The 17,887-nt window shown below is 34.3% G+C and overlaps 1 protein-coding gene across 2 annotated transcripts; it reads left to right on the top strand.

Moving 5' to 3' along the window:
* The first annotated feature begins 6 nt into the window (after positions 1–6).
* On the top strand, positions 7–6,206 carry LOC128233598 (uncharacterized). Of its 2 annotated transcripts, none has more exons than XM_052947357.1 (4): positions 7–109; positions 3,590–3,754; positions 4,335–4,420; positions 5,586–6,206. In XM_052947357.1, the coding sequence occupies exons 2-4, from the start codon at positions 3,611–3,613 to the stop codon at positions 5,788–5,790; spliced, it is 435 nt and encodes a 144-aa protein (XP_052803317.1). In that variant the 5' UTR covers positions 7–109; positions 3,590–3,610; the 3' UTR covers positions 5,791–6,206. The 2 variants fall into 2 exon arrangements, with proteins under 2 accessions (XP_052803317.1, XP_052803308.1); XM_052947348.1 differs by lacking the exon at positions 7–109 and adding an exon at positions 1,524–1,677.
* The last annotated feature ends 11,681 nt before the right edge of the window (positions 6,207–17,887 follow it).

Genomic DNA, 17,887 nt, shown 5'->3' on the forward strand with positions numbered 1-17,887 from the left:
ACACATCAGTTAAGCAGGTAGGGTTGCCAAGTATTTAGGTTAAATTGTTATACAGTTGATAGTATTGTTACATAGATTTACGACGGATAAGAGTGTGTTTAGTCGGAAGGTATGTTAATTATAAATTTTTATCTGTTTCTAAGATTTGTTTCAAGACATCTCATACTTTTTGTTTTAATGTTGTTTCCCTTTATTTAAACATTCTAATATATCCAGAGAATGGAGGAAACAGCGTTAGTGGTTACTTATGGTCTTCTAAGTTATTATTAACGTCGGGACTAACCTGGCGCCCATTTATTGTTCACAAAACCAAATATAAAATCTTTGGGAAATGCCTTTATGATAGCTGATACGCACGTTCAGGAGCTTTAAAATACATCAAAAACAATAATGACTAAATTTAGATTAGTTGGTTGTTGTCGTTAGTGTTCAGTTTTGAAAACTTACAATAAATGTTAACTTTCTTAGTGTATGGCGCGAAATGCCTCTGAAATAGTCTGCGCATGCGCGACCTTCTAAATAACCCATTTAAATAAACCTTTTAAATGACGAAAAGGAAATTTGGTGTTTGTTTTTTCCAAAGGGTTTCAAAATTATAAAATATGATTTCGCTTCATTTGCGAAGGCATATGATAAAATATAAGATTAGTTAATTTGATTACCACTATTAAACATCGTTTACTTAAAACAAGCTACTTAGAGTTGTTTAGGTTGATGTATCATTTCATTAAGGGTTCAATGTCTGTTTAAGGTGAAATATTAGTTTGATTTTTGAACAAATCCTTAAAATAATGAATGCATTTCAGACAATGTTATTTAAAACGGTATGGATAACGTTTATTGCCCATTCATTTCAAAGCACCGTGCTTTCATTTTTTTGAAGAAATAAAGAGAGGATTGAAAACCATAGACATTATAAACATTCCATTTATCAAACTTTAAATAATCTTGTTCGATACTTTTTGCAATAAACAAATTTAAAGTCTTAATTATTAGAGCATACATAATACAGATCTTGACATAATAGGTATTTGTGGTTTTACAAAATATCAAATAAGTCATAAACGCTTTTAGTAAGAAAAGGGATTGTCAGAAATAACAGGGTAATTTGTGGTTTATTGATACAAATGTAGTTTAAATTAGTTTTAAACACTTAAAATAAGACAAGAAACAACCTTTAAAGCTCATTGATTTTCATAAATATCCATCAATTTTTACTTTAATCTACAGTCATAAAAGTTAAGAGTCTGTTTGAACATGCGATGCAGTAAAATAATGTTTGTAAACATGGTCATATAGTGAAGATCTTCGTACAAATACTTCATCCCTCCATGTTAGACCTGACAAACTTATGAACGTTGATGAATCATATAATAAAACATCAAGATGTCCTTTTTACCTGTTCGTACATGATAAAATATGTGTACGCTGTTTAACCTTTATGAATGGAAAAGTTTCAGTACTTTGAACACAGATTTTACAAACATTAGTAAAAATCTAGAGTGAAACGTTCCGCTGATTTTACTTTTAAAGTAGGTAGATATTTTTATTTCGATTTAGAGATGCTGGCTTGGCTCAACATAGCGTGACAATATATATATAACCTGTTACTTAAGCAAGGTAAAATCAGTGATCGTTCGTAGCTTGATACTCCGCATTTATTTTCATTTAACTCAGGTAAGATTTTTTGTTTATTTATTTGGTATTTGCAAGGTATTGGAACGTATTTAAGATATTATACGTTTGTTTATTATGTTGCGTTTGAAACTTTCTTTTAAGCAAGTTATTTAAATCGGAATTTAATGATTTTTTTTTATTCTTAATGATATTGTTTGTGAACCCATTTAGTAAATGTTATATGCACGTTGCATATATACATTCATAAACACGTTTTGCACTTAGATTTGACATTGTTTACACGTTATATATATAAAAAATATAAAAATGGTGATAACTTTAATCTTTCTATCTTTGTCTTGTTCAGATATTTTGCTCTGACAATGTATGGAATGTGAACATAAATATTTGCAAGCGATATTTACAATGTTGATACACGTTTAAAGTGACACTCTTATTCAAGATCAATACACACACAATAATGACATGTATAACAAACATCAATTTTGACTGATAAACCTTTAACTGCTTACTAAATAATGCATTCATGGAAATTATTAATTACTGAAAACAATATTGTAACCGTATACTTTAATAGCAGAAAGCGCAAAAATATTAAATGATTGGTGAATTTACTATAGTCTCATAAGGTAGAAACACGGTGTTTTCTGCACATTTCTTTCAAATTAAACTCGTTATCCTTCATAAGAACCATTGTTTTCGATCTTTTTTCGTCGCTTTTGGAATATTTAAACAAAATTATAAATTGTGGTAAATCTTATTTGGGAGTAAGAGTGCATCTTTAAGGTATTTCAACTATTCCTTGAGGGCTGTAGATTTAATTACTTGTATTTGAATATTAAAACACGGTCAGATTACAGCATTACTTGCAAATCTTTACCGATGTTATTCATTCTAAATTCAGGCTTCTTTTTTAATTGTGGATTAGAATAAAACTGCTTGCAGTTTTTTTTTTGCAGGTTAAATTGAAGAAGAACATAAATAACATCAAATTCGTATTAATGTTTAAATATGAATTGTTATTTTCATCGAGTTGAACTCATGGAATAAAAGTGTGTACTCCTATAACAAAAACTTTACCTTTCATAGTGCATACTTTGACTATTCATATGCCTCAGCAGGTATCTATAGGCATGTTTAAATCGAGCCGTCAGTTCGTGCGTCCGTCAATTTTTACGTTTTTCGGTGTCCAGGCTGTATAATAGTCACAAGGAGAATTATTTTAAAGCAACTGAAATTATACGAAATTCTAGTTTCACCGTAAGGTTTAACGCCTGAATGGATTCATTTATAGCCACATCTATTAGCACTCGTCTCCAGTTTCAATGTAACATATATCAATGTACCATACCACCTTTTTTAATAAAATTAATTATAGCTTTTTAGTTAATGTTTTTTTAACGAATGTTTTACTTTTACCGCTTCAATAACGAACTTATTTTCGAAAACATATTACTTGGTGGTTAAGGAAACAAATAAAAATATATGTATGTAGCCGAACTTTTTTGAGGATTTCTAATTGGCCTAGTTTGAACTTTTTTATTTTTAATTGTTAAGCAAAAAAAAATGTAAATATAATGGGCTGTTTATTAATAAACGTAATTATTTTCATGAGCTGTGCTTTCAGTGGTCAGTGCCAGTGGGACTGTTGGATGGATTGACATTTTAATTGATCAGAAGAGATCTGAAAACAAAAATCCAATAAGCAGATTAAAACCGCCAAATTCTTAATTTTGCATTACAGTCAAAACTCGCTATGTCGAAGTCACTGAGCATTCGAGATAACGAAGATTCGAAATAACCGGAACCAGAAGTATATAACTTAACCGAAAAAGAGGTTGAAATAACCAGAACATCGAGCTAACAGAGTTCGACATAGCGAGGTTCGATTGTATTTGGTTGCACTAAGTGTGTCTTGTGGAATTATTTAACTATTATTCTACATTTGCAGTAACATCACCAATCGACCAGTATGTCTCTTACCAAGCAAGAGTGCGAGGACTTTTGGTCCAAGGCGGACAAGAACGGGGACGGGCAATTGACCATACAGGAACTTGACAAGGCCCTGAGGAGCATCCTCCCGCCTGGAAAGGGACCCAGCAGTAAGGACGTCGTGGTAAGTGATACTTACTATTATATCTATATATTTACTATTACGCGTGTGGTATTAATAGTCATAATTAAGAACTAGCATACACATAGTCATGTAAGAGATACTTACTATAACATTACACGTGGTTAGAATAGTCATAATTTAGTAGTATTCTTTTACTATAGTCATGAGCGTGATTGTGCAAAGAGTAAAGGTCATCTGTTACTATTAATTTTCATATGTTACTATTTTTCTAATATGCTGCTTATTTTGTCATCTATAACCGACATTAGTAAAAATGTAAATACCAAGTTAATTAACAATCGGTACACAATTGTTTTCATATCAAACACGATATGACGTTTTATAACGTTTGTTTTGTTCACCATTAGTAGATAAAAAAACATCGTAAAAAGGAAGTGACGTCAACGTCATACATGTACACTGGTTAATGACGGAATGTTGTTTAGTGGCAAAATACATTCAGTAACGTTAATAGAAATAGAAGTATTATATAGACACAAGCATATGAATATTAAAGTAATATGGATCACCATAGATACAAAAGCATGTAAGCAATTATTTACACATTCTTTTTTTTCAGTACATGTTTTCGGCTGTAGATAAGGACGGAGATAAATCCGTCACCAAAAAGGAGTTTTTTGATGAGATGGAGAAACCCCCAAGAAGGTAAGGTTTGTTAAGGTGAATATTACTTAGGAATCAATTGCGACGTTGATGTCAACGCAGTTGGGCTGGTCAAGGTGTGTTGAGGACCCCACGCGTACTTTCATCAGCCCAACTGCGTTCATTTCCCCGATAATGACATAAATCACGCAATTCATTACTTATAGTTACACCAATAGTTAATAATTTCTTTCAAGAACTGTAAAATAATACTTTATTTCATTTGAGAAAACCTTACGGTTATGGATTCTCACCCATTCATTTATAAATCATATTACCGTAATTACGTCACAATAACGCGGGAAAATAACGATAACTTTAAATCAATTTTAAACGTAAAATTGAAACGCTAATGACAACAATTCATTAAACATACCATAAATTAACACTTTCTAACATGTTGATTAAAGGTTTTCGTGGCCTATGGGCACAATACAATCAATAACAAGATAAATACTTTTCAATTTACATGTATACTAATATGCAATGATTCGCGATGCGAACATATCCGAAGATGTTGCGTTCATCGGAAAATATTCGCAATTGCCGAAAAGCATTTCATTTAAGAAAGATACGTTGAGGTGTAAATATTTGATATGAGCTCGAACAAGCGGTCGTCGGTCGATCGATGGTGTTTTGTAACCTGTTTATATTTATATACATGACATACGGGCATACCGAATACCATGGCATGTATATTTAATGGTCTGCGAGAGTTATTCATATCTGCATAGATTGGACTCATGCATTAAAGCTGCACTCTCGCAGATTGAACGTTTTGACACTTTTTTTATTTGTTGTCTTGGAACGAGCCAATTTTGCGAAAATCCATAGAAACCAGTTAAATAAGACTGCTGACAAAAATTAGATCGCAGATTATTATATTTAAGTTCAAAAATTGATGTTTTATGCATTTTTCTAAAACCGTTAGTAATGGTTTAAGCCATAAAACATTAATTTTCGAACGGAAATATGAAAATCTAAGATCTGATTTTTTGTCAGCAATCTTATATCATTGGTTTGCAGATATTTACGTAAAGAATTGCTCTTTCCAAGACAAAAAATAAAAAATAGTTGTAAAAATAGTAAATCTGTGAGAGTGCAGCTTTAAACTAGTCTAGTGTGTAAAGCCCAAAATGAAGCATTTTTCCTGCTATTGACATTGCAGGGAGACGTTAGAGGAAACTTTCAAGAAGTACGACAAGGATAATAGCGGAAGCTTAAAACGTGACGAGATCGAGGCCGTTGTGAGGGATTCCGGAGCCTTCAAGGGGGGTAACGTGAAGGAAATAACGGATGACATCATGAAAGAAGCCGACACAAGCGGAGATGGAGCTGTCGATTTGCAGGAGTTCTTGAAAATCGTCAGTTAGATTATGAAACTCATTGCTTTTTATGACGTCTTTGGACTCAAGTGACGTCATGGAGTGTAGACTGCCTTTAGTGGCATCTAGATTAAATAAAAACCATTGGTAGATCTATTTTAATATGAAAGAAAACTATTTAATCTTGTTAACGAGTTTATGTTATGTTAAATTGTACATTGTTTTAAAATATGACGGTGTTTAACAAACAAAAGATCTGTTTTGAGTTTTAGAAAATTAGATTACATAATTTCAGCTAGTTCAGTAAGAACATGGATATGCTCCAGGTTGTCTTCGTATATTTTGTTTTCATTGATATTTTAAAAAGATATTCTTTATTGCCAATGATTATTGTCACAATGTAACTATGCACATTTTATAACAAGTAATATATTTTATATTAAAACTATAAAAAAATAAAATAACGTCTCATCCTTAACCCCTCGGCCAATTAATTTTTAACGTTATAAACTCAAGAGATAATCAATTAAGCACTGTGGTAACTATGACAACGAGAAATACGAAAGGAATTATGTAAAAAAAATGGATGGTCCGATTTTCAAACAACTGTATAGAAATATTCATTGGGTGATATTTTAGTCAAAGCAATTCGTTAAATATAACAATGCCACAAGGACACGGGCTGATGTTCCTTTACGGCAAGGAAGGAAAATTCATTCCTCCTTTTAACACATAAAAACTAATCAGTGTCATTCTCATGACGTTTTAACGCCATGTCTTCATTCTGAAGTCTGGGTCAAAATGATGCCTAAAACCCAAACTTTGCGTCTGAAATTAGTCCCTTTTGATGAAGAAGGGACTGAGCAAGCGCAGTTAAAACCTAATTTATTTCATATTTCTGAAGGAGGTATCCTCTACCCGCCCCCTTGAAACCATTCAAATGTTGGTTGCGTCCCGTTTTCTCGGGAGGGTCCTGTTATGTTTCAATGGTCATCTTGCCGAAACCGACGATCATTCCCGGTCGAAAATTGGCATTCGTGTACAATAATTCTAGCTAGAGATATAGACTATATATCTGCGAATGCGGATGTCTGGGTTTTTGGAAATGGTTCAAGTTGTCGGTATACGACGTTGCCGACGACGTTATAAAACGTTCGACTTTTTTTTTTCAATAAAAAGACGAATTAAATGTATTATAAATTATATCAAAGCATGAGCGAGTCCGTCCAATCACTCATTGATCGGTTGGCATCACTGATTATCGATTGTGATTTATTTTCCGATTCTCAAAACTAAGGCTACGTCAAAAATCGCTAAAGAAATTGTCATGAAGGTGAACAATTTACTTCTCTACTTGTCAGACGTTTAATAGCTTAAATTAGTCTTTATGCTCATTGGATCGCCGGACAGAATCACTTTTAATTATTAAGTTTAGTTAAAACTAAATTTATTTTACAAAAATACTAAATAAGTCTCATTTTTAATAATTAAGAAAAGCTCTTACAACCAAAGGGTTTCAACCGCCCAATTTCTATCAGATTTCGAGCTTTGGTAGGGTTGGATATCTCGAACAAGCAACGACAGAGATTCGTAGCTACATGTAACCGTTTTACGAAACTTTTCGTACAGTAATGTTGACGAATCCGCTAATAATTGAGACGAGATATCATGGCCATTAACTTTATTGAACTAGTGTGACGAACTGGAGAGTCGACGCAACCACCGTGGTTCTCTTCAACTCGTCAGTGGATTGCCTCTTTCGGAGCTTCTCGGCCATTTTTATCGAAAACAACCCCGGATGTATTTGATCGGTCTACAAACTCAAAAAGAGGTACGTTGAAGTCCGCTGCAAGTAGATCGCGTAGTAATTTTATATAGCAGTTAAACTTTAAGACTGAAAGTTAAACTTTAAGACTGAACTCTTGGGAATCTTACATTAATTATGTTTGCAATAATACACTTCACTGGCAATCAATTTAAACTTATATAAATAAATACAACTCTTAAACACTACATTTAAATAATGATTTACGAACTACTTCAACTGATGTACCAGCATACATCCGAGATTGTTTTCGATAAAAAATGGCCGAGGAGCTCCGAATGCGGATTGCCTCGGTTGTAACACAACTTGTAAAAGTCCCATCGAGTGTGATTCAGAGCGTTGAAAGTGGAGGCTTACATTTCGTCAACCTTACAATAATTACCAATTTATGCATTTTTTATGTCCAAAAACCTATGAGGTGTGAGGAAACACAAATTTAGGAAGAAACGAATAATTCTTGCACCATTTTATTGGTTACATTAGCTGGTAATGGGTATTTTGTTAAACGGAGTGTGTGAGTCTTTTATTACTCAAAACATTAGTGCTTTTGCGCATAATTATTTAGCTATGTGGCACATGACTATGTACAATGTTTCATAGGTGTTTATTATATATTTTCCAGCAATTTATAGCGATTTATCAGTGAAATACATGTTACAACTCACCAGCTCAAACAGATTTATTGATCATTTTCCTTGTTTGATATTTTACCCTCCTCTCAATTTAAACTTCAGCTCGCACAGGTCTGCCACCTGGGTTTATATTAATATTGTAATATAACCTTTATTCATCATTAAACGTTACAACATTCATAGCCATGAGACATAACTTATGAAACAAATCATAAATATGCAATTCATCGTGAAGAGCAAAGACATAGTCAATAGAAAAGTAGATTATTTAGTATCAAATTATTCTTAACATTATAAGGTTCTCGATCGTAATTAAAATGCATAAAATAAAAAATTATTAACATTTTGAACAGTGTTTCCGGTGTTTGATGACATAAGTGTAATGAAGTTTTGTTTGTTGGCCAATGGCAAAATCAAATCGGTATTCTTTCGTAAATCTGTTAACATGTAACCGACATTGCAATCTTTACGACTTAATATTTTACGTCATCTATAATTCGCGAACGCTGTCATTTTCTAACAATTCTTAATCTGAAATATTATGATATTATTTTATCTGGGTCCCGACTATTTCGGAGGAAATGATATTCATTTTCGAGGACATTCATGTTGCAAAATATACAAATTATATCTGTTCTTGGGGTGTTATGCACCAGTCAATTGTAACAACGGCCCCCAGGTCCGGGGGTATACTGGGGATAGCTGGGGAAATGGGCCGTGTTTTTACCTTTCAGGTGGCCCCGCAGTGCCGGGTAAATGCGGTGGTTTTGTCTTCGCGCAAAATAGAGCGGGAAATGGGCCTAACCTAAGGTCCCGTGGGTGCGGGGGTATTTGGCGGGGATTTTACCATCAGTTCATCCTCGCAGGGCGGGGATTTTAGCCGGGGTTGCCTGGACCGAAAGTCAAAGTCCCCGCTGTTCCCCGGACCTGGGGAGCCGTGGTTACAATTGACTGGTGCATTATGGTGTCTTCCTGTTTCGAATTGTAAAATGTATTAAGTCGATAATAATGATATGAAACTATGAGATACTTCCCGAGTGTTAGAACTGTGGGATTTATGGCAGCTGAGGACTTTAAAGTGACACTCTTATTCAAAATCAATACATACACATGTATAACAAACATAAATTTTGAGTAATAAACCTTCAACTTCTTACTAAATAATGCATTTATGGAAAATAGATTACTGATAACAAGTATATAACCTATGAAAAAGCAAAACTATGAAATGATTGGTGAATGATAAAAGATTTACTGTGACCTACTATTGTCTCATAAGGTAGAAATACTGTGTTTTCTGCACCTTTCTTTCAAATTGAACCCAGTATCCTTCAGAAGAACCACTCTTTTCGACGTTTATTAATACTTTTTGGTAAATTAAAACAATTGTATTAAATATGGTAAATCTTATTTTGGAGTAAGAGTGCATCTTTAAAGGTTTGAGATGGTAGTGTCTATAGACGTTAAAGGTCTAGTTTCACTTGTGATATACGAGTAGGTGTCTTCACCTCACGTAAGAGGCCATGAGTTCGACTCGGCTTTAGAGGGTAGGGAGCTTTTTTTCTTTACAGGTTACCAAGGAAGAGCATTTGTACCATCTTACAACTGTTGCCACGGGCAAGCGCATATTAATACGGGGATATCATAACAAGTAGATATAACACCAAACGAAATTAACAACACATAATCATTATTGATTAACTGCCAAGTGTAATTCCTATTCCAATGAGCACATCAAGAACTTAGGTAGAAAATGATGGCATGAAAATGCTTGTAATAAGTTTGATAACACTTTTGCTTCGGTACACTACAGAAATTTGGTATTTCTGAGGCCCAGAAAGGTTCAAGAAGTTATGTACAACCATGGGGCCATCTCGTCCACACACGTATTATAAGTATCTTCCATGGCCGAGAGTGTAAGATAGGTTTAATCTCATTTTCAAAATTTATATTTCTAATTTGGTTATAACATCAATTTTGAAACTAATAGCATTATTTTTTTCTGATACTAGTATTTGCTTCACATTTAACTTTAACTCTTGATTTTGTACGATTTATTAAATTTGTTGTACCCTTTTGCATAAAAAGTACATACATAGTGCATACTGGGTGAGTACCTAAATCGGAACAGTGCCTAAATATGGAACACCGCTTATAAAAGCGTTTTTGCGATCGCGATCGGTTTATTCACGATTTTAATCAATATAGACGCTTGCCTTAGATACAAGCTCCAAAGAACACGCTACTCCAGTAAGTATTTCAAATGCTGCTATCATTCAAAGTTTTTCATGTTCAAATGTCAATACATGGCATGCGGGGGAATGACTTCTTGCTTGCCACAATCACAGCATATTGGTACAGTCTATTTTTTTACTGATATCGTCAAATACTGACAAAAATGACAAAAAAAACAAGCTGGAAATAAAGTAAATTATTAATTTACTAAAACAAAACATGTAGCAAGAATTTTAAGAGGATACAGGAAAATATATAACGAATTAAAACTGTTCCATATTTAGGTACTCCGAGGACAAAAATGGCAGTCCTTGACTGTGAGGTTAATATAGTACTTTTCATGCAGATTGGTTGTATCTTGAAAAATTCCATTTAAATCAACCAATTGGTCTTGAATTCTAGTATGCTGATGGAAATGTTTGTAGTTGTGGTGGAAGTCTAACTAAAAATATTTCAAAAATAGTGCCAAAAGTGTTCCGATTTAGGTATTCACCCAGTATTCTATATAGAGCATCACATTAAGAGTGCGACTCTTTGTGCAAATGTCATAAAATACATTTATGTTAAATTCATTAAAAGGCATACAAGATCATAAAACGTAAATTATGTGAATTTGTATTTGATTGTCGCAATTTATTGGTTAAATGAAGGGGAAATCTGCAGTGTTTAATTCCTCCTGTTCAGCCATGTTTTGTCGCATTTGGAGCTCCTCGGCCATTTTTTATCCAAAACAATCTCGGATGTATGCCGGTACATCTGTTGAAGTAGTTCGTATTTTTTTTTAAATTATATCATTAATAAAATGAAGTGTTTTAGAGTTGTATTTATTAATCTAAGTTTAAATTGATTACCAGTGAAGTATATTTTTGCAAACATAATTAAGATTTCCAAGAGTTAAGTCATAAAGTTTAACTGCTAAATAAAATTACTACGCAATCTACTTGCAGCGGACTTAAAAGGTACCGCTTTTTGAGTATGTAAACCGTCCAAATACATCCGAGGTTGTTTTCGATAGAAATGGCCGAGGAGTTCCGAATGGTTTTGTCGCAGTTTAGCTATGCGATATACCCAGAAAGCTGGCGAGCAACAAGGCAAATGTATGGCGACATGGTGAAGACATACTACGATGGCAAAATCGAACCAAGGCTCACCAGAACAGCCTTTCCAGAACACTCCATTATTGACTTTGCAATATGTGAAAATGGTAGGTTTGTCTTGACTGATTTTAAGCTTGTTTGTCTGTGTGTTTTTTTAATGAAAACAAACTTAACCTTAGCAAAAATTCAAACATCGTTTAAGTGTATGTTAGAGTCCATTTTGGCGATCTACAGAAAATGGAGCGAGCGCAGCAAAGCCGCAGACCGAGAAGGCCCGCTCCATTTTCTGTTAATCGCCAAAATGAACATTAACTTATGCGGTGTTCACTGAGAAGACCCACTAGCTCCGCCCTTTGTATAATCACGTTTAATTTTGGCGCGAACGTTAAACCGCCCAGGCGTTAGTTTTATTAAATGAGTGTCGGGCAATGGTAAATTGTGAATATGTTATTAAAGGAAACAAAATTGATTGATGTTTGGACAAAAATGGAAAAGCACCGAAACATGAACGTTTATAATACTTTTCGTTTAAAAATCAACAAATTGTTGATATTTAGATTTTGAGAATTGCATAGGTTTGTTTGCATAGTACAGAACTTTATGCACCAGTCAATTGTAACCACGCCCTCCCCAGAGGGGGCAATAGCTGGGACTTTGACTTTCGGTCCAGCCAACCCCAGGTAAAATCCCCGCCCTGCGGGGACGAAATGATGGTTAAACCCCGGCCAAATGCCCCCGCACCCCAGTGACTCTATATAAGGCACAATCTCCGCTAAATTGTGCGCTATGACAAAACCACCGCGGTCACCCGGCCCTGCGGGGCCACCTGGAAAGTAAAAACACGGCCCCTTTTCCCGGCTATCCCCGATATACCCCCGGACATAGGGGGGGGGGGGGGGGCGTGGTTACAATTGACTGGTGCATGGCTAGGAGGACCTCCTTAAGTTTTTTATTCATAATGAACATTTACAATAAAATATTTCACATTTTAGTACTTAATTTGTTTGATTTGAAGAAATGAGATTTGTATTTGAATATTGTCACATTAATATTTAACAGTGCACTTAATATATGTCAACACGATTTAATCACAGTGGCTTGATGACAAAGGCAAATTAAAGTCACAATAAATAATTTCAACTAGCCAAAATTATATTTTATACATACTTGAACATGTATATTATCAATATAATACATTGCCATAAACATAAAATGAGATTTGAAAAAATAATATATATATAATATGAAACATTACAGTATAGGTTTTTTTTTCAAATCTTATTTTATGTTTATGACAATGTATTATATTGATTATATACATGTTCAAGTATGTATAAAATATAATTTTGGCCAGTTGAAAATATTTATTGTGACTTTATTGAGCCTTTGTCATCAAGCCACTGTGGATTTAATAGCTGAATACACATCTATTTCCAAATCTGGGTTCATGACGTAAGCTTTGAACAACTGCCTCCAGAAAACGGCACCCTTAATGCACCAGTCAATTGTAACCAGGCCCCCAGGTCCGGAGAATAGCGGGAACTTTGACTTTCGGTCCAGCCAAGCCCGGGTAAAATCCCCGCCCTGCGGGGACGAACTGCTGGTAAAAGCCCCGCCACGGGGGCCGTGGTTACAATTTACTGGTGCATAACTACCAATCATAGTTACTTCGCTCATGCGCATAGTGCATAGCGATCTATGAAAAATAGGCGACTTTACCAAATCATGCTGATCAACGAAATGCTCTCTACGAAAATAAGTGTTTGTTTTCACCGTCGAATCTGCTCTACATGATGTGATATGGAGCTGCAGTAAATAGGGTAAATCCTCGATTGACATTGGCCTACTAATATGTGCGAACACCACGAATTGAAATATAACTTGTTTAACATGTTGCAAGAGGTATTGTTGGGGCGGGTCCGTGGTCTAGTGGTAACACACTTGACTGTCAATCCAGGGGTCGCAGGTACGATTCCCCGTCGCATCACTAAAAAATACTAATCGTCTTCTTGGAGGGACATTAAATGGGAGTTTACACTGGTGAACGTTAAAGAACCAGAATAGCTCTAACCAGGGTTACATTCTGTTTGTGCACTATGTTCCAAACCTAAAATGACTAACAATCTTAACGGAGCACTCGCCGAATGGGCAAGGCCCGAGTGCGAGTATAAATAAGCTTACACACCGCCCCCGCAAGAAACATTAAGCACACTACATTATGCCAACTCTGCCTAAGTGAACATTTCATTTCATTGCAATTTTTATGCATTATTTCAAACAAATTTCAGACTAAAGATAGCCAAATCGTTCGTGGAAGGGGGACCCCAAACCCCTTGTAATGTTTAGAGCCTACTTCTGGGGTTCCTGTGGAAGGAAGCGCGCGCCACAAGGTTTGCCGCTAAATTGCGCCACTTCTAACGTTAAATCCCGGAGCCACAATTGACTGAACTATTTTGGAAAAAAATATCTTAAATGTAGTTTGTAAGATTTTTTTCCGAGGACACACATAAATAAGGCATAACATCAAGAGTACCGACTCAACATTCATAATAAACATTTATGTTAAATTTATTGATAGGCATCAAAAATCATAAAACGTAAATTATGTGAATTTGTATTTGCGTGTCTCGTTCAATTATTTAAATCACGGGAATATCTGCAGTATTTGCTGAATACCTCCTGTCTAGCCATATTTTTGTTTAATTTTCTTGCGTTTTTGCGCATTATACCAGAGTCAAGTGTTAAGTTACCCTCATTAAAATTCATCAGCGCTTCCATGGAGGGAGTTTTCATTTAAGAACTTGATTTTCTCTTGCTTATTTTGTTCTGTTCCGTTTAAGGAAATACAGTTGAGTTGAGATTTGAGTACAAGTAATTATGTGACATGCAGTAGTAAAAATGAGAACAAGCTTACCATCGCTAGTGGCTTATATTTTAATAAAGGTGAATATGTATCCAAGTGTATCACCGAAAAAGCGAACAATATGTAACCATATTAAAATTGTGGACTGTGCTAATAAAACCAGGTGAATTGTGTTAAAACATCGAGGAAAATTGACATTTAAACCCTTATTAAATAAACATATTAATAAGAAATATTTTACATAATACATTACCTTACAATACCTTCGTATGCGAGTATAAATGCTTAAACATTACCTTACCTGAAGTTGCATTCAAAATCTACCATATGCAAGTGTAAATGCTAAAACATGATCTTACCAGAAGTTTCATTCAAAATCTACCATATGCGAGTGTAAATGCTAAAACATGATCTTACCAGAAGTTTCATTCAAAATCTACCATATGCGAGTGTAAATGCTTAAACATTACCTTACCAGAAGTTTCATTCCAAATCTACCATATGCGAGTATAAATGCTAAAACATTACCTTACCTTAAGTTTCATTCAAATCTACCATATGCGAGTATAAATGCTTAAACATTACCTTACCTGAAGTTTCATTCAAAATCTACCATATGCGAGTGTAAATGCTTAAACATTACCTTACCTGAAGTTTCATTCAAATCGACCATATGCGAGTATAAATGCTTAAACATTACCTTACCTGAAGTTTCATTCAAAATCTACCATATGCAAGTGTGAATGCTTAAACATTACCTTACCTGAAGTTTCATTCAAAATCTACCATATGCAAGTGTAAATGCTTAAACAAGATCTTACCAGAAGTTTCATTCAAAATCTACCAAATGCGAAAGTAAATGCTAAAACATGATCTTACCAGAAGTTTCATTCAAAATCTACCATATGCGAGTGTAAATGCTTAAACATTACCTTACCTTAAGTTTCATTCCAAATCTACCATATGCGAGTATAAATGCTAAACCATTACCTTACCTGAAGTTTCATTCAAAATCTACCATATGCGAGTATAAATGCTAAAACATTACCTATTAAACCTGAAGTTTCATTCAAAATATACCATATGCGAGTATAAATACTTAAACATTACCTTACCTGAAGTTTCATTCAAATCTACCATATGCAAGTGTAAATGCTTAAACATTACCTGACCTGAAGTTTCATTCAAAATATACCATATGCGAGTATAAATACTTAAACATTACCTTACCTGAAGTTTCATTCAAATCTACCATATGCAAGTGTAAATGCTTAAACATTACCTGACCTGAAGTTTCATTCAAAATCTACCATATGCGAGTATAAATGCTTAAACATTACCTTACCTGAAGTTTCATTCAAATCTACCATATGCAAGTGTAAATGCTTAAACATTACCTTACCTGAAGTTTCATTCAAAATCTACCATATGCGAGTGTAAATGCTTAAACATTACCTTACTTGAAGTTTCATTCAAAATCTACCATATGCAAATGTAAATGCTTAAACATTACCTTACCTGAAGTTTCATTCAAAATCTACCATATGCAAGTGTAAATGCTTAAACATTACCTTACCTGAAGTTTCATTCAAAATCTACCATATGCGAGTGTAAATGCTTAAACATTACCTTACTTGAAGTTTCATTCAAAATCTACCATATGCAAATGTAAATGCTTAAACATTACCTTACCAGAAGTTTCATTCAAAATCTACCATATGCGAGTGTAAATGCTAAAACATTACCTTACCTGAAGTTTCATTCAAAATCTACCATATGCGAGTGTAAATGCTTAAACATTACCTTAACTGAAGTTTCATTCAAAATCTACCATATGCAAGTGTAAATGCTTAAACATTACCTTACCAGAAGTTTCATTCAAAATCTACCATATGCGAGTGTAAATGCTTAAACATTACCTTACCTGAAGTTTCATTCAAAATCTACCATATGCGAGTGTAAATGCTAAAACATGATCTTACCAGAAGTTTCATTCAAAATCTACCATATTCTACTATATGCGAGCATAAATGCTAAAACATTACCTTACCTGAAGTTTCATTCAAAATCTACCATATGCGAGTGTAAATGCTTAAACATTACCTTACTTGAAGTTTCATTCAAAATCTACCATATGCAAATGTAAATGCTTAAACATTACCTTACCAGAAGTTTCATTCAAAATCTACCATATGCGAGTGTAAATGCTAAAACATTACCTTACCTGAAGTTTCATTCAAAATCTACCATATGCGAGTGTAAATGCTTAAACATTACCTTAACTGAAGTTTCATTCAAAATCTACCATATGCGAGTGTAAATGCTTAAACATTACCTTAACTGAAGTTTCATTCAAAATCTACCATATGCGAGTGTAAATGCTTAAACATTACCTTACCTGAAGTTTCATTCAAAATCTACCATATGCGAGTGTAAATGCTAAAACATGATCTTACCAGAAGTTTCATTCAAAATCTACCATATTCTACTATATGCGAGCATAAATGCTAAAACATTACCTTACCTGAAGTTTCATTCAAAATCTACCATATGCGAGTATAAATGCTAAAAAATTACCTTGCCTGAAGTTTCATTCAAATCTACCATATGCGAGTGTAAATGCTAAAACATTACCTTACCTGAAGTTTCATTCAAAATCTACCATATGCGAGTATAAATGCTAAAACATTACCTTACCTGAAGTTTCATTCAAAATCTACCATATGCGAGTATAAATGCTAAAACATTACCTTGCCTGAAGTTTCATTCAAATCTACCATATGCGAGTGTAAATGCTAAAACATTACCTTACCTGAAGTTTCAATCAAAATCTACCATATGCGAGTATAAATGCTAAAACATTACCTTACCTGAAGTTTCATTCAAATCTACCATATGCGAGTATAAATGCTAAGACATTACCTTACCTGAAGTTTCATTCAAAATCTACCATATGCGAGTATAAATGCTAAAACATTACCTTACCTGAAGTTTCATTCAAAATCTACCATATGCGAGTATAAATGCTTAAACATTACCTTACCTGAAGGTTCATTCAAAATCTATGCGAGTGTAAATGCTAAAACATTACCTTACCTGAAGTTTCATTCAAAATCTACCATATGCGAGTATAAATGCTAAAACATTACTTTACCTGAAGTTTCATTCAAAATCTACCATATGCGAGTATAAATGCTAAAATTCCTATTTTGCAGGCAGTTATTAAACTGTGGGTGATTGATGTCAATTCGCAACTGAAGACCACTGACGAGGCTGTCTTTAGCTTGCAACATGATGTACCAATGCTGCAAAGGGCATAGGGGTTTGTTTTTCGGTTCATTGAGAAAGCCCGCCCAGGGGCACGGACTATCCTACCACCTAGTGTTCAGGCTCTGTGTGTGATTGAGGACAATCAGTTACGGAAGACCAATGACGAGGCTCTCATAAGCTGGCAACACGAGGTGCCCATGATGCAAGGGGGATGTTTTCCGGT

The sequence above is a fragment of the Mya arenaria genome, chromosome 1 (assembly GCF_026914265.1).
Source record: "Mya arenaria isolate MELC-2E11 chromosome 1, ASM2691426v1".
Lineage (NCBI taxonomy): Eukaryota > Metazoa > Mollusca > Bivalvia > Myida > Myidae > Mya > Mya arenaria.